The sequence below is a fragment of the Ornithorhynchus anatinus genome, chromosome 4 (assembly GCF_004115215.2).
Source record: "Ornithorhynchus anatinus isolate Pmale09 chromosome 4, mOrnAna1.pri.v4, whole genome shotgun sequence".
Lineage (NCBI taxonomy): Eukaryota > Metazoa > Chordata > Mammalia > Monotremata > Ornithorhynchidae > Ornithorhynchus > Ornithorhynchus anatinus.
This window is the reverse complement of record NC_041731.1, coordinates 103,889,025-103,912,753: the sequence shown is the minus strand read 5'-3', so window position 1 is coordinate 103,912,753 and position 23,729 is coordinate 103,889,025. Positions and strand designations below refer to the sequence as shown.

Here is a 23,729-nt window from a genome sequence, read left to right as displayed (position 1 = left end):
GTGTTGAAGGCAGCTAAGAGGTTAGGAGGAAATGCCGAAGGATAAGGCGAACCATTTCCTTAGGAAGAGAATTCCCAGAGAAAGCTATTGACCCGGAAGTCTTACCCCGCTCTGGTGTGGGCTATTCTGGTGGATGAGATTACTAGAACTCCTATTATCCCCCTTCTACATAAGATAATAATAATGTTGGTATTTGTTAAGTGCTTACTATGTGCAGAGCACTGTTCTAAGCGCTGGGGTAGACCCCGTATTCCACTAAATGACAATAAAAAACACTTGCAGAATTCATTCATTCATTCAACAGTATTTATTGAGCGCTTACTATGTGCAGAGGACTGTACTGAGCGCTTGGAATGTACAATTCGACAACAGATAGAGACAATCCCTGCCCATTGACGGGTTCACGGTCTTAAGAACAATGGTTTATTCTATTGGCTATTGGCCCTCGGAGCCTATTCGCCTTTTTATCTTTTCTGATGGCAGAGGGTCACCCCCAGTTTCATTTCACTGGGATTTCTAGACAGAATGTTTGGTAAATACTGAATCTATTCCAGCCCGCGATGCCTGGATACAGTCCTGCCTCAATCTGTTTAGGGAGCTGAGGTCATCTAACTTTATGAAAATGCAACCTCATCTAGAAACTCTTTTATGATATTTGTTAAGGCTTTACTATGTGACAAGCACTACTCTAAGGGCTGGGACAGACACAAGTTAATCAGTTAATAGTCCTGGTCTCATATGGGGCGTGGATCAGTGGAAAGAGCCCGGGCTTGGGAGTCAGAGGTCATGGGTTCGAATCCCGGCTCTGCCCCTTGTCAGCTGGGTGACTGTGGGCAAGTCACTTCACTTCTCTGGGCCTCAGTTACCTCATTTGTCAAATAGGGATGAAGACTGGGAGCCTCACGTGGGACCACCTGATGACCCTGTATCTTCCCCAGCGCTTAGAACAGTGCTCGGCACATAGTAAGCGCTTAACAAATACCAACATTATTAAATGGGGCTCACAGTCTACGTAGGGGAGAGAACAGATATTGAATCCCCATTTTGCAGTTGAGGAAACAGGAACGGTGAAGTTAAGTGACTTGCCCAAGGTTACACGGCAGGCAAGCGGGAGAGCCAGGATTAGAACCCAGGTCCTCTGGCTCCCAGATTGGTGCACTCTTTCCTAGGCCACGCTGCTCCCAAGCCACTTAACTAAGATCATGTAATAATCATATGAAAAAGCAGAAAATCATCTAATGGAGGTTTTTTTAGAAAGAGGAACATCGGTTGAGAACACAATGTCATGATATTTTAAACTGGAAGTGATGCAAATCTAAAAAAAAAAAAATTAACACTAGAAAATAAAAAGGTTAAAGCACAAAAGTTGCTAATGAACAGAACATTCAGTAACCGTAAAAGGTGAGGGGTGATTTGGAAGATCATCAAGAACAGCAGGAGAATCACCTGTAATCCCAAATAGAAAATTTCTTCCTGACATTATCTATCTCAAGAGCCAAGATCTCATCCTCCATCTGCAACAGCGACACGGCCCTAAAAAAAGACACTACATAGTCAATTTTAAATTTTCAAGATATTAGATGCATAAATGAGGATTATTTGAAAATAATTAATAAAATTAATCATTTGAAAATATTATGTGCGTTTCTGATAGTGGCAGGGTTTCCTTCTTTCCAACCTTCTAGAAACGTTGGCTATCACGGGCAACACTAGGCAGTGAACACAATCAAAGCTTGGTTATATTTTAATAGAGAAATCGTCTTCAGAGAAGAAGTCCCCGGTTCCGGCCTCGCAGATGGCTCCAGCCCCGGCGTCCCGCCGTCTCGGAGCTAAGGTCTTAAGGCTCGCCACATTTCCTCCGTCTGTTTTTGGGCTTCAGACCCCCCAGAGTAGTCAAGGCTATTTCCATTCCACATGCCGATGCCCCTTAAGCCCCGGTCCCTCGCATAGGCTGCCTTTGAGGAAATGCTCCGTGGGTCATCGTACCAAACTTGGTGAAAATGGCCAGCGGGGTCCTGGGCAAATTCAGAAGAAAAGAGAACTGAAGCCCACAGTGGAAGAGGAAGTAGTTTCAGCAATCCAGTGATTCACAACCACGAGGTAAAATGGGCATCTCCCGCATTTTCCAAAACAATAATAACAGTGATGATAACGTTGGTATTCGTTAAGTGCTTGCCGCGTGCCGGGCACTACTAAGCGTTGGGGTGGATACAAGCAAATCGGGTGGGACACAGTCCCTGTCCCACGTCCCCTCAGAGTCACCTTTACCTCTCTCTCCGTGCCTCAGTGACCTCATCTGGAAGATGGGGAGTGAGACGGGGAGCCCCACGTGGGACGGGGACTGTGTCCAACTCGATTTGCTTGGATCCAGCCCAGCGCTTAGTGCAGTGCCTGGCACATAGTAAAAGCTTAACAGATACCAATATTAGTAGTATAACCGCAATTTATATTAACGGCCGTCTTCCCCCTAGAGCCTGTAAGCTCACTGTGGGCAGGGAGCGTCTCTCCCCACTCTGTTATATTGTACTCTCCCCACTCTAAGTGCTCAATCAATAGCACTGATTCAATCAATTATATTCATTGAGCACTTCCTGTGTGCAGAGGACTGTACTAGGCACTTGGGAGAGTAGAATGGAGTTGGTAGACACGTTCCCTGCCCACGAGGAACGTAGATTGACCGATTGGGCGCACGAGTTTGTGAGTCCAGGGGGTGGGACTGATGTGACGTTCCCTCTCCTCCCACCTCCCTGGCCGGAGGTGCGGATCGGGATTCCCTGCGTGGGTGGGGAAGGAAGGAAGAAGAACAAGGAACTGAAGGGACCCTGGGTTCCCAAGGACAAGGGGATGAAAGAGGGAGAAAGTTGCTCCAACTGTCCCCTTCTCCTTCCTCCCATTAATAACGATGGCATTTTGTTAAGCGTCTACTCTGTGCCAAGCCCTGGGGGAGATACGGGGTGATCAGGTTGTCCCACGTGGGGCTCCCAGTCTTCATCCCCATTTTACAGATGAGGTCACCGAGGCCCAGAGAGGTGAAGTGACTTGCCCAGAGTCATAGATCTCTGACTCCCACTCCGTGCTCTTTCCACTGAGCCAAGCTGCTTCTACTCTGTTGTATTATATTGGACTCTCCCAAGCACTCAGTACAGGGTTCTGCACACAGTAAGCGCTCAATAGATACGACTGATTGACCGATCTCTCACGGTGTGTTTCCCTGGAACCAGTCACACTACCCGGGGGAGCAGAGGAGGTGGCGGGTGAAAGAAGGCCGTATTTTAAACGGCTTTTCCCCTCACCTTGGGAAGTGATATCGGTTTCCTGAAAGACAACCCACTTTTTGCCTTCAGCAGCCCGGTAGTTCTCATTATCGTTGTTAATAATGATAGCAACAATAACAACGATGATGACGATCATAGTTAAGCACTTACTCTGCGCCCAGCCCCGCATTAAGCGTCGAGGTAGATACGAGGTAACCACGTCGACACGATCCCCCATCCCACGTGGAGCTCACGCTCCAGAGAGGAGGAAACTGAATTGAATCCCCATTTTCAAGATGAGGTAACTGAAGCCCCGATCCATGACTCGCCCCCAGTCACACGGCAGGAAAGATTAGAACCCAGGCCCTTTGACTCCAAGGCCTGTGCTCTTCTCACTAGGGAGAGGTGGAGAAAACGCTCTCTCTCGGCGCCTTCCGTGACTCATCTGGAATGAGTTGCGACAGATAATGGAGCTTCCTGGCTCTGAAATATGGGAGGAAGGTGGCCATGGCAGCTGTCGTGTCTCAGCAAGACCATCCCAATTCATACGTGTCTGTGAGCGGGAGGGGGGTCCAGCCCAGCCTCCGATGCCCACTTTCGGGGCTCCAGGCCAGGGCAAGAGACCGCCAGGGAAGGGGAGCTCCAGGCCGCTCGCAGATCACCTGAGGGAATGATTTTTCTCCACCCTGACCACGCCTGCCTAAGCCTAGAAAAGCTCCGAAGAGGGAAGAAGGGAAATCAAAACATATGGGAGGTTTTCTCCCTCGCTGAAGAAAATAAAAACAGCCAAAATGTGCTTAGCTTTACTAGCTGTCCAAGCTTAGCTTGTCATGAGGGTCTATGGCGTCGCCTGTGGCCTGCTGGTCAGGGAAACCAACGTAATAATGATGGTATTTGTTAAGCGCTCACGACGTGCAGAGCACTGCTCTAAGCGCTGGGGTAGATACAGGGTTACCAGGTTGTCCCACGTGAGGCTCACGGTTAATCCCCATTTTCCAGATGAGGTCACTGAGGCACAGAGAAGTTGTGACTTGCCCACAGTCACCCAGCCGACAAGTGGCGGAGCCGGGATTCGAACCCATGACCCCCGACTCCCAAGCCCGCGCTCTTTCCACTGAGCCACGCGGCTTCAACTGGGGCACGCCCGGAGTGCGGATGGTGAGCCCACTACCCGTGGTTCGGGCGGGCCACGGAGGGGGGCCGGGACCCAGGCCGAACCACGGAAGGACAGCCGGAAATGGGAGATCCGTTTCCTCAAGTACCCTGGATGATTGGGTCTCCTCTACGTGTGACTCTAAGTGGATGAAAATTTAGCCTTGGGTGCGAATTCAGGCTTATAAACACTTCTTCCGTGTGGATGCAGCCGAGTTCCCCTCCTCTGTGGTTATAACACGGCGCCTGCGACTCCTCATCCCACCGGCTTTCAGAGACGGAGCGGTTCACCAGCGTGGATCAGCGGCCTTGGGAGTCAGAAGGACCCGGGTTCTAATCCCAGACCCGCCACTCGTCCGCTGCGTGACCGTGGGCGAGTCACTCGATTTCTCTGCGCCTCAGTGACCCCCATCTGTAAAACGGGGATTAAGACGTGTGGGACGGGGATTTTTCTGTGCGACCTTGATTAGCTTGTATCTACCCCAGGGCTTAGAACGGTGCGTAACCCGTAGCGAGCGCTTAACGGAGACCATCCGTTTTTATGATTATTACGATTCCACAGGATCCCTGGATGGTTGGGTCTCCTCTGGTGTGCCTCTAAGTGGATATACATTTAGCCTCGGGTGCTCCAACATGCTCATAAACACTTCTTCCGCGTGGATTCATCCCAGTCCTCTTACTCTGTAGTTGTAATACGGCGCCTGCTGCTCCTCATCCCACCGCCTTCCGGAAATGGAGCCGTTCACTTGCTTCATTATGATCCCATAGGGAACCTGTCGTCCCGCGGCATCGCTGCACGGAGCTCCTCGGAAAGGGACTTTGGGAAGGGAACACACGCGATCCTAGGAGGACGACAACGGGGAGCGCTCGCTACGGATCAAGAAGAGTTTCACGGCACGGTGACCTAACCAGTCTAAGCCAAACCCGCTCATCGTGGACGGGAAACAGGTCCACCGACTCCCTTTTACTGCACTGCCGTTGTGTCCATTTATTGAACTTTTTAAGTGCTCAGTACAGTGCTCAGCACACAGTAAGCGCTCAATAAATATGACCGACTGCCCCAAGTGCTTGGTACAATGCTCTTCACACAGTAGGCACTCAGTAAATACGACTGATTGAGCCACTTAAGAACCCTACTTGGCACTCATGGATGTAATAATAATAATAATCCTGGTATCTGTTAAGCGCTTACTATGTGCCAAGCACTGTTCCAAGCGCTGGGGAAGATACAACGTGTGGGGCTCACCCTTTTAATCCCCATTTTACACGTGTACTCATTTATTTCGCTGTAAATATTCTTGCATTTGTCTCCCCCTCCAAGAGTGCACGTTGCTTGTGGGCAGGGAACATGTCACTTAGTTATTCTCTGCTTCTCAAGTGCTTAGCACAGTGCACCGCACCAAGTGGGGGCTCGATACACACTACCACTCCAACAATGGATTCAAGTCCCTAGTGCAGTGTCAAGCATTTGGCACAGGGCTCTGCCCAGAATGAGATTGACCGGTCAATAGATCGCAGCGCAATAACTTCCAAATAAATACTCATGCAGAAAGATAGATGTTAAGATGCAATTTAAAAAAAGAAAAGCATTCAAAATCATTTTGTGCGTGGAATGATTGTAAACATCATTTTGGCATCATTTGGTATTCGGTCCCAAAGACTAATAATTATTACGGCATTTGGTAAGCGCTTACTATGCGCTGAGCACCGTTCTAAGCGCTGGGGTAGATACGGGGTAATCAGATTGTCCCACATGGGGCTCATTTTTTAATCTCCATTTTTACAGATAACTGAAGCACAGAGAAATTAAGTGACTTGCCCAGGGTCACACAGCAGACAGGGGGCAGAGCCGGGATTAGAACCCACGACCTCTGACTCCCAAGCCCGGGCTCTTTCCACTAAGCCACGCTGCCTCCGTGAGCAATCGTGCCTTAAATGCCTTCATTCCTTCATACAAAATCAAATTTGTAAAAGAAATGTGTTTAAACCAGAAAGAAAAATAAGACATATTAAAATGAATTATTACCTCTAATAAATCTATGCAAGTGTAATCATAACCATACCAGGGAACGCCCATAACGAGTTTCTTTGGGCTGATGCCCATGCGAATATAGTCTTCATAACCTAATTCAAATAAAAAAAAAATTACATTTATGTTTTCCTTCTCTGATTATCTGATTTGCTTACCTCGGGTCTGCAGCGGCAAGGAGGTAAAAGTTAGCAAACTAGGAACGGAGTCATGTCGATTAGTGCTTTGAGAATACACAGCTCCTTATAGAGAAGCAGCGTGGCTCAGTGGAAAGAGCCCGGGCTTTGGAGTCAGAGGTCATGGGTTCAAATCCCGGCTCGGCCATTTGTCGGCTGTGTGACTCTGGGCAAGTCACTTAACTTCTCGGTGCCTCGGTTACCTCATCTGTAAATTGGGGATTAAGCCTGTGAGCCCCACGTGGGACAACCTGATTCCCTTGTGCCTCCCCCAGCGCTTAGAGCAGTGCTCGGCACATAGTAAGCGCTTAACAAATACCAACATGATGATGATCCTTACTGCCACCTCCCTCGAAGGCAGGGACGGTGCCTACCAACTCTGTCGTACTTTACTCTCCCAAGGGTTTAGCACAGTGCTCTGCCCACAGTAAGTGCTCAATAAACACCGTCGACTGATTGAGACGGAGGTTATGTGGTAAAAAAAAATCTCACTCGAAGTCTGTGATAGCTATGCTTAAAAGAGCAGGGAAAAAATTTGACTTTTCACTGTAACCATTACTTTCATTCATTCAATAGTATTTATTGAGCGCTTACTATGTGCAGAGCACCGGACTAAGCGCTTGGAACGGACAATTCGGCAACAGAGACGATCCCTGCCCATCGACGGGCTCACAGTCTAATTACGAATCAAACTGGACTCTTCTCAAGGTATTCTCTACGCGCTCCTAGCTGGGCCTTTCGAATCTTTCAAACGCTCCTATTAAGAGGGATTTTCGCTGTTCTGAAACTAGAATGAGGCCGGGTCAACTATCCGCTGGTCCGCTGTAAGCGCAAAAAAGACATTTTCGTTTTACCGGCATCTATTAAGTGCTTATTACGTGCTGGGCTCCGAACTAAGTGCTGGGGGAGGTGCAAATTAATCAGGTTGGACACGGTCCGTGTCCCACGTGGAGCTCAGAGTCTTAATCCCCATTTCACAGAGGAAGTAAGGCGGGCACAGAGAAGTCACGTAGTAGACGGGTGGCGGAGCCAGGATTAATCAGAACACAGGTCCCTCACACTCAACAAATATCACCGGCTGATGGACGGAGTCCCAACCCGTGCCCCGGCCATGCTGTTTCTCCAGAGTGTGAGCTCACTGTGGGCAGGGAACACGTCTACCGGTGTCCTTGTGCCGCACTGTCCCAAGTACTTGGTAGCGCTCTGTGTCGATGTTAATAATGAATAATAATAATATTGGTATTTGTTAAGCGCTTACCATGTGCAGAGCACACTGTTCTAAGCGGTGGGGTAGATACAGGGTCATCGGGTTGTCCCGCGTGAGGCTCACGGTTGATCCCCATTTTGCAGATGAGGTCGCTGAGGCCCAGAGAAGTGAAGTGTCTCGCCCACAGTCACACAGCCGACAAGGGGCAGAGCCGGGATTCCAACTCATGACCTCTGACTCCCAAGCCCGGGCTCGCTCCACTGAGCCACGCTGATGTTAACAGTCTACTGGTATAAAATGATAAATTCTTGGGTGGACATCCTGGCCTTACTTTTGTTTGACCCGGCCCCAAGGCCACGGAACGTGGGCAATGAATTACCTTCAAAAACTGCGGAACATTTACTCGACATCAAACTTTCCACGCATTCAAGAATGGGAGCTTTGATACCCGCCGGCCACCGGTACCTTAAGATGATCTATAAAGGCAGTCGGACTATCTGTTCTGAGAAAGTATCAATGTATAATAATAATAATAATAATGTTGGTATTTGTTGATAATAATAATAATAATGTTGGTATTTATTAAGCGCTTACTATGTGCAGAGCACTGCTCTAAGCGCTGGGGTAGATCCAGGGTCATCGGGTTGTCCCACGTGAGGCTCACAGTTGATCCCCATTTTACAGATGAGGTCACTGAGGCCCAGAGAAGCGAAGTGACTCGCCCACAGTCACCCGGCTGACAAGGGGCAGAGCCGGCATTCGAACCCACGACCTCTGACTCCCAAGCCCGGGCTCTCTCCACTGAGCCATGCCGCTTTAAGCGCTTACTACGTGCCAAGCACTGTTCTAAGCACTGGGGTAGATACAAGGCAATCGCATTGTCCCATGTGGGGCTCACGGTCTTCAGCCTCATTTTACAGACGAGGTCACTGAGGCAGAGAGAAGCGAAGCCGGGATTAGAACCCGCGCCCTCCGACTCCCAAGCCCGGAATACGGATCGTAGCGATTGGAAAACTCAAAGGATCCCTAAATACTTCAAACGACTGAGAAAGCGTGGCCAGATGGTCTCACCGAGGAGGGTCCGGTCGTACGGCGCATTGGCGGCCGCGATACACTGCGTCCAGATCTGACTCTGTTCGTCGTAAGACATCACAAACAGGAAGTCGCAAGCGTCTGCAATGCCACTGTAATTGTAGCACCTTCGGTCTACGCACTTCGGAGACCAGGCCACGTCAAAGGTTACCTGCGGAAGAAACGCGCGGCCCGACATCTTTAGAAGAAGGGGGATTTCCTCTCGCCGCGTGGTTAGCCAAACCACGCGGAATCCCTCGCCACGCAGAGAACGGCTCCTGCGGCGGCTCGGCCCCCTGAAAATATGGCCCCTTTCATCTGTCCGACCTCGGAGGGTCAGGCGGCGCGACGAACGGACTCGCTGGCAGGACGGAGACCCGTTGCACGTTAGCATCGCGTGACGATAATGATAATAACGATTACGGTATTTGAGCGCTGACTACGTCTCGTCTAGCTCGTCTATCGTAATACATCCTGACTCTGGCCCGGAACGCCCTCCCTCTTCCAATCTGACAGATATTGACTCTCTCCCCACCTTCACACCTCCTCCAAAAAGCCTTCTCTGACTACGCTTTCCTTTCTGCTTCTCCCCCTGATTTATTCCCCTTTGCCATCCCTCCTTCAGCCCCACTGCACTTATGTGCCTATCCGTCACTTATTTGAGAAGCAGCGTGGCTCAGCGGAAAGAGCCCGGGCTTGGGAGTCGCGGGCCGTGGGTTCGAATCCCGGCTCCGCCACTTGTCAGTTGTGTGACCGTGGGCAAGTCACTTAACTTCTCCGTGCCTCAGTGACCTCATCTGTAAAATGGGGATCAAGACCGTGAGCCCCCCGTGGGACAACCTGATTCCCCTGTGCCTGCCCCAGCGCTTAGAACAGTGCTCTGCACATAGTAAGCGCTTAACAAATACCAACACTGTTACTGTATTAACGTCCATCTCGCCCTCTAGACCGTGAGCTTGTTGCGGGCAGGGAATGGGCCTACCAACTCTGGTGTATTGTATTCAGCGTGGCTCAGTGGAAAAATTGTGGTATTTGTTAAGCGCTTGCTACGTGCAAAGCACTGTTCTAAGCGCTGGGGGGGGATACAAGGTGATCAGGTTGTCCCACGTGGGGCTCACAGTTTTACTCCCCATTTGACAGATGAAGTAACTGAGGCGCAGAGAGGTTAAGTGACTTGCCCAAGGTCACACAGCTGACTAGCGGCGGAGCGGGGATTAGAACCCGTGACCTCTGACTCCCAAGCCCGCGCTCTTTCCACTGAGTGGGAGTCAGAGGCAAGGGGTTCGAATCCCGGCTCCACCGCCTGCCAACTGTTTGACTAAACCTCTCTGTGCCTCAGTGACCTCATCTGTAAAATAGGGATGAAGACTGAGAGCCCCACGTGGGACAACCTGATCACCTTGTATCCCCCTCAGCGCTTAAAACAGGGCTTTGTACAGAGTGAGCGCTTAATAAATACCACCATTATTATTATTATTACTCTCCCAAGTGTTCAGTGCAGTGTTCTGCACACCCTAAGTGTTAAATGATAATTACGGTGTTTGTTAAGCATTTACTACGTGCCGAGCACTGTTACGGGAAGCAGCGTGGCCTAGAGGCAAGAGCCCGGGCTTGGGAGTCAGAGGTCATGGGTTCTAATCCCGGCTCTGCCACTTGTCGGCCCCGTGACCTTGAGCCGGTCACTTCACTTCTCTGGGCCTCAGTTACCCGGCCTGTAAAATGGGGATTAAGAGTGTGAGCCTCATGGGGGACGGGGACTGCGTCCAACCTGATTACCTCGCATCTGCCTCGGCACTTAGAACAGTGCTTGGCACAGAGTAACGCTTAACGGATATCATGATAGAAGCAGCCTGTCTTAGTGGAAAGAGCCCGGGCTCGGGAGTCAGAGGACCTGGGTTCTAATCCCGGCTCTTCCGCTTGTCAGCTGGGTGATTTGGGGGAAGTTACTTCACTTCTCTGGGCCTCAGTTCCCTCGTAAATAATCTGTGAGATTATTAACGTGGTCTGTTCCGTATGAGTTGGAGGTTTTAACTAGAAGAGCTAAGCCTACACCTGCTTCGCATGCGGAGAAGACTAATGATGATAATAATGTTGGTATTTGTTAAGCGCTTACTATGTGCAGAGCGCTGTTCTAAGCGCTGGGGTAGATATTTGGTTTATTTTGTTTAAGGAGATGTCCATCACCCTGATTCTATATTTGCCATTGTTTTTATGAGATGTTCTTCCCCTCGACTCTATCTATCGCCATCGTTCTCGTCTGCCCGTCTCCCCCGATTAGACCGTGAGCCCGTCAGAGGGTAGGGTCCGTCTCTATCTGTTGCCGACCTGTCCGTTCCAAGCGCTTAGTGCAGTGGTCTGCACATAGTAAGCGCTCAATAAATACTATTGAATGAATGAATATAGGGTCATCAGGTTGTCCCACATGAGGCTCACAGTCAATCCCCATTTTACAGATCAGGGAACTGAGGCACAGAGAAGTGAAGTGACTAGTAAAATAAGAGGAAACATTATAGTTGAGTTTAGGTGGTGATGAAGAAGAATGAGGGCTACTGTCATAAAGATGGAGAGTCTTACGCCTTCAAGACATAACAGAGTTGATATTAAGTGTTCTCGGTAAATAAAAACTCCAACTAGGGCTATTATAAATGCCAATAGAAGATTAAGGAATATAGTTATTAGGTGATCATGGATTACAGATCCTCATCTGTCAAATGGGGATGAAGACTGGGAGCCCCACGTGGGCCAACCTGATCACCTTCCATCTCCCCCAGCGCTTAGAGCCGTGATCGGTAAGCGCTTAATGAATACCATCATCATGATGATTATCATCCTTGGCGACAGGGCGGCTAATACAGACATAAAATTCTATCGAGGTTCCAGGATGGCTGGATTCCAGTCTTGTGCCTGCCTGAGGTCCGGTGGAGAACGGGGGTGAGGGGGAGGCGGGCGGGGGAAGGAAGCGGTGAGGAAAAGGGAAAGACTCTTATTATGATGATGATTACTCATAATGATAATGAAGTGGTATTTGTTAAGCACTTAGTACGTGCCAAGCATTGTACTAAGCGCTGTAGATAGCAGATAATCAGGTCAGACGCCGTCTTCGCACCACCTGAGGTTCACGTTCTGAAGGGGAGAAGCAGCGTGGTCTAGCGGATAGAGCACGGTCCCGGAAGTCGGAGGGACTTGGGTTCTAATCCCGGCTCTGCCATTTGCCTTGCTGTGTGAGCGCGGGCAAGAGGCTTCACTTCTCTGGGTCTCAGTTACCTCATCTGTAAAATGGGGATTAAGACTGTGAACCCCATGTGGGACATGGACTGCGTCCAACCTGATGATGATGATGATAATACTGGTATTTGTTAAGCGCTTACTATGTGCCAAGCACTGCTCTAAGCGCTCCATCAGTCTGTATCTTAGTACAGTGGCTGGCAGAAAGTAAGGGCTTAAAAAATGCCATTAAAAAAATAGACGGGAGTAGGATTTAATCACTATTTTACAGGGGAGGAATCTGAGGCCCGGAGAATAATAATAATGTTGGTATTTGTTAAGCGCTTACTATGTGCCGAGCACTGTTCTAAGCGCTGGGGTAGACATAGGGGAATCAGGTTGTCCCACGTGGGGCTCCCGGTCTTAATCCCCATTTTACAGATGAGGGAACCGAGGCACAGAGAGGTTAAGTGACTCGCCCACAGTCACCCAGCCGACAAGTGGCAGAGCTGGGATTCGAACTCATGAGCCCTGACTCCAAAGCCCGTGCTCTTTCCCCTGAGCCACGCAGGCGAGCGGCAGAGGCAGGATTAGAACCCAGGTCCTCCGACATCCAGGCCCGTGCTCCTTCCACTAGCCCACACTACTTCTCAAGATTTCGAGGCAGTGGAGTCCAGAAGATCAGAGGAACCAAGCACCGGGGGGACACTGAGCCAAAGAGGATGATGAGACAGCAAACGGAAGGCAGAGAATGTGACGGGGGAAAGAGAGGAAGAAGGACGGGGGTGTGGGGATGACGAAAGGGACAAAATAAGTACAGAGAAAATAAACAGAAAAGGGAAGAGCAGACATAAAGACCAGCAGAGGTGAACACAGACAGCAAAAGTAGAGGTGAACAGCGCTCGGCGGTGCGTGAAGCCCGGGAAGGGAAGAGAGATCAAGAAAGAGAAGCTGTTCGGTCAGCGATGAAGAAGGGTGTATTAGTAATCATAATAATGGTGCTATTTGTTAAGCGCTTACTATGAGCAAAGCACTGTTCTAAGCTCTGGGAGGAGCTTAGGATCTGGGGTGATCAGGTTGTCCCACGTGGGGCTCACAGTTTTCACCCCCATTTTAATAATAATAATAATAATGTTGGTATTTGTTAAGCGCTTACTATGTGCCGAGCACTGTTCTAAGCGCTGGGGTAGACACAGGGGAATCAGGTTGTCCCACGTGGGGCTCACGGTCTTAATCCCCATTTTACAGATGAGGGAACTGAGGCACAGAGAAGTTAAGTGACTTGCCCACAGTCACACAGCCGACAAGTGGCAGAGCTGGGATTCGAACTCGTGAGCCCTGACTCCAAAGCCCGTGCTCTTTCCACTGAGCCATGCTGCTTCTCCAATTTACAGATGAGGTAACTGATGCACAGAGAAGTGAAGTGACTTACCCAAAATCACACAGCTAGCAAGCGGCGGAGCCGGGATTCGAACTCATGCCCTCTGACGCCCAAGCCCGGGCTCTTTCCACTGAGCCACGCTGCTTCTCTCCTTCTTCGCTAGCAAAGTAGAGTCTGAACTACCAACTACTTTTTAGTAAAACTCTTTTACTTCCGTTACTAACCGTATCTTCCACAACACGTTTCAAAGCTTCTCCTAATAATCCCAACTAGGTTTTATTTAAAAATCTATTATTAATATCAATAATAAATAACATTATTATATCATTGCAAAAATAATAATTGTGGTATTTGTTACTACACTCACACAGCATGATGCCGTGGACAGAGCCCGGGCCTGGGAGTCAAAAGGTCATGGGTTCTCATCCCGGCTCCACCACTTGTCTGCTGTGTGACCCTGGGCAAGCCACTTCACTTGTCTGTGCCTCAATTCCTTCATCTGTAAAATGGGGGTTGAGATTGTGAGCCCCACATGGGACGGGGACTGTGTCCACCCCGATTTGCTTGGATCCACCCCAACGTTTAGTACAGTGCCTGGTATATAATAAGTGCTTACCGTATACCACAATTATTAATTATTACCTACTATATGTCAAACACTGTACAGAGTGCTGGGGTAGAGACAAGACAATCAGGTCTCACAAGGGACTCACCGTCTGAGGGTGGAAAATCCCCATTTTGCAGATGAGGGAACTGAGACATGTAGAAGTTCAGTGCTTGTCGCAGCAGGTACGTGGCAGAGCCAAGATTAGAACCCAGGTCCTCCTACACCCAGGCCCGTGTGCTCTTTCCGGCAGGCCACACAGCTTCTCTATTGGAGAACCTCCCTAACGGGAGGACAAAATGCATGTATTTCAAGTTGTGAGAGTCCACTCTCATCTTTTTACCTGTGATCCTGGAATTTCTGAATGGAATGCTTCCGTAGTTTCTCTAACCAAAGCGGTTAATGCGTCATATTCTGGTGAGGAGTCATTAACTTCTTGCTCTATATCTATATTAATTCCATCCATATACTGTTTCTTGGCCAAATCCAGTTGTTCAGCTATCCAAGACGCTCTGAACGTCAGATTAACGATATCTTCTAAGGGGACATCTCCTGAAGATAAGAAAACATAGATTTCATCTGAACACGAACATCTAGTGTTATTGAAATGCCTAGCAAACATCACATGCCGCAGTGCTCTGGCCTGTTTCGCCTCCATTTAAACCACTTCTCTTTAAAGACGCCACAGGTCAACCCAAAAGTGCCACTCCCTCGTTAATTCCCAAGAGCATCCTTTAAGCAATTATGACAAACAATTTTTCCAATTTGGAGAAACCAATTGAGGCCTTCTGTTTTTCAAAAGGCTTGGATTCGTGAGGTAAAGAAAGCAGACCTTCACAGAAGGATTTTTGAGATTTCTGAAATGTCCTTTATTTCTGTTCTGGTATCTGACAGAGAGGTAAGAATGGAATAAAGTCCTGAAAACACTTCCTCCTGAAAAACTGAGAAAGCTGGAAAGCGCTCGCGATTCTTCCAACTAAATCTAATGCCCAATTCCGACTTCAACTAACCTTTTAGCACTATCCTGGAGCCTTGCGAATGAGCGTGACACATGAGTTCCGGATCATACTTTCCAAATGCTGCCACGGTTGTAATTTGAGACCAGTCATAAAACTTCCAGGTTTTCCGTCCAACATCGAACACGAAGACCTGTGGGGAATCCAATGGAAAGTCAAAACTTCCATTTAAAGGCCTTCGTCTAAACTGAAAAAAACAAAACACCCAAATAAGCCCTTTTTCTCATCCTAATTTAAATGAAACCAGTTCAGGTGCCTTATTTCTTTAAACATTTTTTACTCAGACACCTTCTAACTAGGGATACTTCTTCCAAAAAATTCAATATTATCAAACCTACTTGATTTTTGAAGGGCAATAGACCAAAAGCGGGCTTGGCTATCAATCGATGGATCAGCTGTATGTACTGAGCACTTATTGTATGCAGAGCACTGCACTAAATGCTTGGGAGAGTCCATAGGACCGAGTTGGTAGCCACTTTCCCTGCCCCCGAGGAGCTTACAATAGAGAGGGCTGTGCTGACTGTCCCTAATTTTCACTGAATAACTGTTAATATTTGGAATACAATATGAAGTAAGAGAAGCAGCGTGGCTCGGAGGAAAGAGCCCGGGCTTGGGAGTCAGAGGTCGTGGGTTCTAATCCCTGCTCCGCCGCTTGTCAGCTGTGTGACTTTGGGCAAGTCGTTTACCTTCTCTGGGCCTCAGTTCTCTCATCTGGAAAATGGGGATGAAGACTGTGAGCCCACGTGGGACAAACTCATCACCTTATATCCCCCCCCAGAGCTTAGAACAGTACTTTAATAATAATGTTGGTATTTGTTAAGTGCTTACTATGTGCAGAGCACTGTTCTAAGGGCTGGGGTAGGTACAAGGGAATCAGGTTGTCCCATGTGAGGCTCAGTCTTAATTCCCATTTTACAGATGAGGTAACTGAGGCCCAGAGAAGTGAAGTGACTTGCCCACAGTCACACAGTTGATAAGTGGCAGAGCTGGGATTTGAACCCATGACCTCTGACTCTCAAGCCCGGGCTCTTTCCACTGAGTTGCACATAGAAAGTGCTTAACAGATACCAACATTATTATTATTATTAATTATTGTTCCCGGCTGGGAATATCACGAGTGATGATATTGAGCGCCTACTTCAGATTTTGTTAATGAGATGTACATCACCCTGATTCTATTTATTTGCTATTATTTTAACGCGATGTTCATCCCCTCGATTCTATTTATTGCCACTGTTCTTGTCTGTCTGTCGCCCCCGATTAGACCGTCAGCCCGTCAAAGGGCAGGGACTGTCTCTATCTGTTGCCGATCCGTACATTCCAAGCGCTTGGTACAGTGCTCCGCACATAGTGAACGCTCAATAAATACTATTGAATGAATGAATAAGTGCCTCTTCGTTCACTCAAGCAATAGTATTGATTGATTGTTGGCTTGGTTCATCATCCGCCTTCTGGTTCGGGCGGGACCCAGTACTAAGCCCTTGGCAGAGTAGAACAGAGCAAGAAGACATGACCCGGCCCGAGGTCGAGGAGCTTACAATCTAGCGAGACGAGGTAGGCATTGAAAGCAGGAGGAAGAGAGGATAATAGGTGATTAGGTGGCTCTTGAACAGTTGGGAAAGATAAGGTGGGGGAGACTGGAAATCAAGCCGGGAAGGCCTCTTGGAGGAGATGTGATTTCAGAAGGGCTGTGAGGAAAGCCGCGGTTCACTGGTTATAATGATGTTGGCATTTATTAAGCGCTTACTATGTGCACAGCACTGTTCTGAGCGCTGAGGCAGATACAGGGGTCATCAGGTTGTCCCACGTGAGGCTCACAGTCTTCACCCCCATTTTCCAGATGAGGGAACTGAGGCCTAGTGAGGTGACTTGCCCACAGTCACACAGCTGACACGTGGCGGAGCCGGAATTCGAACCCTGGACCTCTGACTCATTCATTCATTCAATAGTATTTATTGAGCGCTATATGCAGAGCACTGTACTAAGCACTTGGAATGCACAGATCCGCAACAGAGACAGTCCCTGCCCTTTGACGGGCTTACGGTCTGATCGGGGGAGACGGACAGACGAGAACGATGGCAATAAACAGGGTCAAGGGGAAGAACATCTCATAAAAACAATGGCAACTAAGTAGAATCAGGGTGATGTCCATCTCATTAAACAAAATAAATAGGGCGATGAAGATAAATACAGTTGAGCGGACGAGTACGGCGCTGAGGGGGTGGGACGGGAGAGGGAAAAGGGGGAGAAGAGGGTTTAGCTGCGGAGAAGTGAAGGGGGGGTAGAGGGAAAGGAGGGAAAAAGGGGGGAGCTCAGTCTGGGAAGGCCTCTTGGAGGAGGTGAGCTTTAAGTAGGGATTTGAAGAGGGGAAGAGAATTAGACACCCAAGCCCGGGCTCTTTCCTCCGAGCCACGTTGCTTCTCTAGCGATACTGTTTGGAACACAGGATTTCTGGGATCAAGGGGGCAGAGAGAGTTGGAAGTTTCCAGGCTCCCGGCCTCTAGACCCCATCCTCACTCCTGGCTCCTTTGACGGCCCCGAGCTGGGACGAAGACATTACGGTGGTGGGAGCGAGCGGGAGCCGGGAGTCAGGAGCCCAGGGCCGGGAAACCTGCCCGCCGGGAGATGATCCAAACCCCAGTCCTCAACCTTCAAATCACCAGGGGGAAACACGGCACATCTTGCCACAGGGCAGAGGGAAACGCGAGAAGCGGCCCGGCCTGGTGGAAAGAGTCCAGATCGGGGAGTCACGGGCTAATCCCAGATCTACCACTTGCCTGCACTGTGACCTTGGATAAGTCTCTTCACTTCCCTCCCTAATCTCTAAAATGGAGATTAGATACCCGTTCTCCCTCCTATTTAGACCGTGACCCTCCTGATTAACTTGTACCTCTCCTAGTGCTTGACGCATAGTAAGCACTTAATAATAATAATAATAATAACTGTAACTGTCAGGTGCTCACTGTGTGCCAAGCACTGTAGTAAATACAAGATCATCAGATCCCACGTGGGGTTCACACTGTCACCAGGAGGGAGAACAGGTATTGAATCCCCATTCTTCAGATGAGTGAAAGGAGGCCCAGGGAAGTTAAATGACTTGCCCAAGGTCACACGGCAGGCAAGGGGCCGAGAAGGCCTGCGCTCTTTCCAGTAGAAAACGGTGCCTTGCTACCCTGTTGTCATGAAGAGAAGCAGCGTGGCTCGGTGGAAAGAGCGCGGGCTTGGGAGTCAGAGGTCGCGGGTTCTAATCCCCACTCCGCCACTCGTCTGCTGCGGGGCCTCGGGCAAGTCACCTCACTTCTCTGGGCCTCGGTTCCCTCAGCTGTATAACGGGGATTGAGACTTTGAGCCCTACCTGGGACAACCCGAAGACGCTTAGAAAGGTGCTTGGCAAATAGTAAGCGCTGAACAAATACCACCATTATAATTATGAAGGTCAGGGGCACAGATTTAAGATTCTGGGAATTTCAATGCTTTCCCGACCAAAGAGTTAATATTAACTGACTCTTATCTTTGCTCTGAACCAAGTCTGGGACTCCACAGTGCCAATCAGTGACTCGACGCAGCCGCTCTTTGGACCCCCCCCCTTTTAACCTCACTGTCCCAAACCATCCAGTTTGGCCAAATCCCATCATCTCCTCTCGACATAAACCCAGTCTGTTTCTTGTTCAGGGAAAGGAAGGTCGAGAGGAAACCGGCCCCGTATGCGAGGAGAAAACCCTGATCTTGGATCGAATCCCACGCTTGGCACTCCGCTTGGCACATTGTACGCGCTTAACAAAGGCCACAGCCTACTGTCATTAATAAAAATATTAAATGGGGGGGAAGGGGGGTAGAGAGAAGAGAAAAGCTGCACGAGCTCCCGTTCCCAGCCATCTTTCTGAGTAGGGAGGGGGACGGGAAATACGTCCTTAACGGGCACAGGGTCAAGAGTCGTGCCAAGAAGGCAGAATTCGGGTCAGTGCCCTTTCTCCGGCTAATAATAATTACGGCATCTGTTACGCGCTCCGTGTCGAGTGCTGTTCGAAGCGCCGGGGTGGACGCAAAGCGGAGGAGGATGGAACCGGTCCCCGTCCCCCGTGGGGCTCCCGGGCTCAATCCCCATTTTCCAGATGGGGGCACTGAGGCCCAGAGAGGCGAAGGGCAGGCTCAGCTAGCGAAGACTGATGCGGATAATTCATAACGGTGGTATCCGTGAGGCGCCTGCCGTGTGGCGGGCACCGTTCCGAGCGCCGGGGTGGACCCAAGCAGATGGGGTTGGACCCAGTCCCTACCCCACATGGGGCTCCCCAATCGCCTCAATCCCCATTTAACAGGTGAGGTCACTGAGGCCCAGAGAAGTGGAGAGCCCTAGCTAGTAAGACCGGTGCAGATAATACTACCCGTGGCATCTGGGAAGCGCTTACTAAGTGGCAAGCACTGTTCTAAGCGCCGGGATGGGGGTGGGGCCCCCCAGGCTCAATGGCCATTTTCCCGAGGAGGGCACTGAGGCCCAGAGGGGCGAAGGACAGTCTGGGCGAGTTAAGACCGGCGCTGATGGTAAGCGTGGTATCTGTCCAGCGCTTACTGCGTGCCGAGCACTGTTGTAAGCGTTGGGGTGGACCCAAGCGGATGGGGTCGGGCCCAGTCCCCGGCCCAGCCCGGGGCGGCCCGTCTGCCAGGGGCAGGGGCAGGGGCAGGGGCAGGGGCAGGGGCAGGGGCAGGAGCGGACCTCGGGGCGTGGGGGCGGCGGGACGGGGCGGCACAGGTCGGGACGGGCGCAGGGGCAGGGCTCGGGGCGGGGGGCCCGGCCGCCGGACGCCAGGCTCAGCAGCCCCAGCAGCAGCAGCAGCGGCGGCGGCGGCAGGACCGGCGGGACCGGCGGGGGGCCTCTCGACGCCACCTCCTGCAGCCCCGGCTCCTCCTGCACCTCCTGCTGCAGCTCCGGCTCCTGCTGCAGCTCCGGCTCCTGCTGCAGCTCCGGCTCCTGCTGCAGGTCCGGCGGCCGCCGCTGCACCGCCTGCATCTCGCCTGCCCGCATCCCGCTTGCCTGCTCGCCTGCTCGCCTGCCTGCGTGACCTGCCTGCCTGCGGGAGGCCCCGCCCCCTCCCCCTTCCGCGCGCGCCTCCAGGCCCCGCCCCCTCTCCGCACCCCGCCCAATCGCGCGCCTCTAGGACACGCCCCTTTCATTCATTCATTCATTCTCCCCCTCCACCCGTTTGCATGCATTCATTCATTCTCCCCCTCCACCCTTTTGCATGCATGCATTCATTCTCCCCCTCCACCCTTTTTGCATGCGTGCATGCATGCACGCATTCTCCCCCTCCACCCTTTTGCATGCATTCATTCATTCACTCATTCATTCATTCTCCCCCTTCACCTTTTTGCATGCATTCATTCATTCACTCATTCATTCATTCATTCATTCATTCTCCCTCCCCCCTCCCCCCTTTTGCATGCATTCATGCATGCATTCATTCATTCGTTCTCCCCCCACCCTTTTGCATGCATTCATTCATTCATTCATTCATTCATTCTCCCCCCTCCACCCTTTTGCATGCATTCATGCATTCATTCCCCCCCCATCCTTTTGCATGCATTCATTCATTCTTCCCCCCCCTTTTGCATTCATTCATCTCAGCTAAGCCCTCTTTTCCCCCCTTTCCCTCTGCTCCTCCCCCTCTCCCTTCCCCTCAGCACCGTGCTCATCCGCTCGACTGTATATAGTTTCGTTACCCTATTTATTTTGTTAATGAGATGTACATCCCCTTGATTCTATCTATCTGCTATAGTTTTAACGAGATGTTCATCCCCTCGATTTTATTTATTGCCATTGTTCTTGTCTGTCCGTCTCCCCCGAGTAGACTGTAATCCCATCAAAGGGCAGGGACTGTCTCTATCTGCTACCCATTTGTCCATTCCAAGCGCTTAGTACGGTGCTCTGCACATAGTAAGCTCTCAATAAATACTATTGAATTCATTCATTCATTCATTCATTCATTCATTCATATCCCCCCCCGCCCCCCCCCCGCGCCCTTTTACATTTATTCATTCAATCGGATTGATTGAGAACCTCCTATGTACAGAGCACTGGACTGAGCACTTGGAATGGACAATTGGGCAACAGATGGAGACGGTCCCTGCCTAATGACGGGCTCACAGTCTAATAATAATAATAATGTTGGTATTTGTTAAGCACTTACTACGTGCAGAGCACTGTTCTAAGCGCTGGGGGAGATACAAGGTGATGAGGTTGTCCCACGTGAGGCTCCCAGTTAATCCCCGTTTTACAGATGAGGTCACTGAGGCACAGAGAAGTGAAGTGACTTGCCCAAGGTCACACAGCTGACAAGTGGCAGAGCTGGCATTCGAACCCATGACCTCTGACTCCCAAGCCCGGGCTCTTCCCACTGAGCCACGCTGTCTAAAAGGGGAAGACGGGCAGCAGAGCAAAACAGAACAAAACAAAATCAAGACAACATTATCAAGAGAAAGAGAGGCAAGGGGATGTACACCTCGTTATTCATTCATTCAATAGGATTTATTGAGCACTTACTATGTGCCGAGCACTGTACTAAGCGCTTGGAATATACAGTTCGGCAACAGATAGAGACAATCCCTGCCCAACGACAGGCTCACAGACTAAGCGGGGGAGACAGACGGACAAAAACAAGACAACCTAATCACGATAAATAGAATCGAGGGGATGGACACCTCGTTAACAAAATTAATAGGGGAATAAATAATATATACAAATGAGCACAGTGCTGAGGGGAGGGAAAGGGAGAGGAGGAGGAGCAGAGGGAAAGGGGGGAAAGGGGCTTAGCTGAGGGGAAGTGAAGGGGGGCAGAGAGGCAGCAGAGGGAAAAGGGGAAACTCAGTCTGGGAAGGCCTCTTGGAGGAGGCGAGCTCTCAGTAGGGTTTTGAAGAGGGGAAGAGAATGGGTTTGGCGGAGGTGAGGAGGGAGGGCGTTCTAGGACAGCGGGAGGACGTGGCCCGGGGGTCGACGGCGGGACGGGCGAAAACGGGGGACGGTGAGGAGGTGGGCGGCGGAGGAGCGGAGCGTGCGGGGTGGGCCGTAGAAAGAGAGAAGGGAGGAGAGGTAGGAAGGGGCCAGGGGATGGACAGCTTTGAAATCATGGGGCTCACCGTCTCAATCCCCATTTTATAGATGAGGTAACCGAGGCCCAGAGAAGTGAAGTGATTTGCCCAAGGGCGCATAGCGGGCACGTGTCGGAGCCGGGATTAGAACCCATGACCTCTCAGGCCTGTGCTGTATCGACTGCACCATGCTCCTTCTTAGTATCCCAGCCACCCCTTAAGAGAGGAATTAATGGGCCGAGGGAGATATTTTAGGATGGAGGATACCTGGGTCTGTGTGAAATCAGTCAATCATTAGTATTTACTGGGCACATACTATGAGCCCAGCACTGAGCTTTTAGACTGTGAGCCCGTCGTTGGGCAGGGATCGTCTCTCTCTGTTGCCCAGTTGTAGATTCCAAGCTCTTAGTACAGCGCTCTGCACACAGTAAGCGCTCAATAAATACGATTGAATGAACTAAGCCCTTGGGAGAGGACTGTATTATGGAGTTGGTAGACAGGTTCCCCGTGAACGAGGAGCTTAGACTAGAGGGGGAGACAGACGATAAAATTAATTACAAATATGCAATTAAGCAGTACGTAGTGCAGCGGGGCTGAGGGTGGGATGAATAAAGAGTATAAATTCAAGTGCAGCGGTGAGGTAGAAAGGAGAGGAAGTAAAAGAAATAAGGAAACAAACAGGAATTCTGTTGGCCAATTGTCCATTCCAAGCGCTTAGTCCAGTGCTCTGCACATAGTAAGCGCTCAATAAATACTGTGGAATGAATGAAAAACCTCTTAGAGGAGATGTGCCTTCAAAAGATAAGAGTTTGAAGGCAGGGAGAGGGTAATGGTCTGTTGATGAAGTGTAGTGGACTCCTCTGTGCCTCTGTTACCTCATCTGTAAAATGGGGGTGAAGACTGTGAGCCTCATGTGAGACAACCTGATGACCCTGTATCTCCCCCAGCGCTTAGAACAGTGCTCTGCACATAGTAAGCGCTTGACAAATACCAACATTATTATTATTATGAAGAAACAAAGTTGCCAGGTGGAGGAGAGCGCAGAGGTAAAGCAGGTGGGGAATCTGCCAGATAATTACTCTTTCCCCCCTTCAAAGCCTCACTGAAAGCGCATCTCCTCCCAGAAGCCTTCCCAGACTAAACCCCACTTTTCCTCATCTCTCACTCCCTTCCGCATCGCCCCGACTCGTTCCCTTTGCTCTCCCGCCTCCATAGCGTTACGTACGTATCTGTAGTTTTATTTGTATTGACGTCTGTCTCCCCACCTCTAGACTATAAGCGTGTCGTGGGCAGGGAACGATACCGTTCATCGTTGTATTTTCCCAAGTGCTTAGTACAAGGCTCTGCACACAATAGTTGCTTAATAAGTACAGTTGAATGAACGAAGAGAGGATGGACAAAGTCATCCTGATATTTAGATTTCCCCGTGCAGCTCGTGCATAGGAGGGAAGGGATTGTAGTGTGGAGGTTATCCAGGGCTGTGGGTTAGGAATACAAGATTGACGTAGGGAATGGGGAGCCAGTGAGTTTGAAAGCAGAGGGCAGAGAGTATTTG

The 23,729-nt window shown here is 50.2% G+C and overlaps 1 protein-coding gene across 1 annotated transcript; it reads right to left on the bottom strand.

Moving 5' to 3' along the window:
- Window positions 1-1,269: 1,269 nt before the first annotated feature.
- CTBS (chitobiase) lies at window positions 1,270-20,155 on the bottom strand. The gene is made up of 7 exons (XM_029063834.2): window positions 20,004-20,155; window positions 15,089-15,227; window positions 14,422-14,630; window positions 8,890-9,061; window positions 6,433-6,530; window positions 5,087-5,248; window positions 1,270-2,015 (listed from the first exon to the last, which is right to left on the bottom strand). Exons 1-7 carry the CDS (start codon window positions 20,112-20,114, stop codon window positions 1,830-1,832), a joined length of 1,077 nt encoding a protein of 358 aa, XP_028919667.1. The 5' UTR covers window positions 20,115-20,155; the 3' UTR covers window positions 1,270-1,829.
- Between the last annotated feature and the right edge of the window lie 3,574 nt (window positions 20,156-23,729).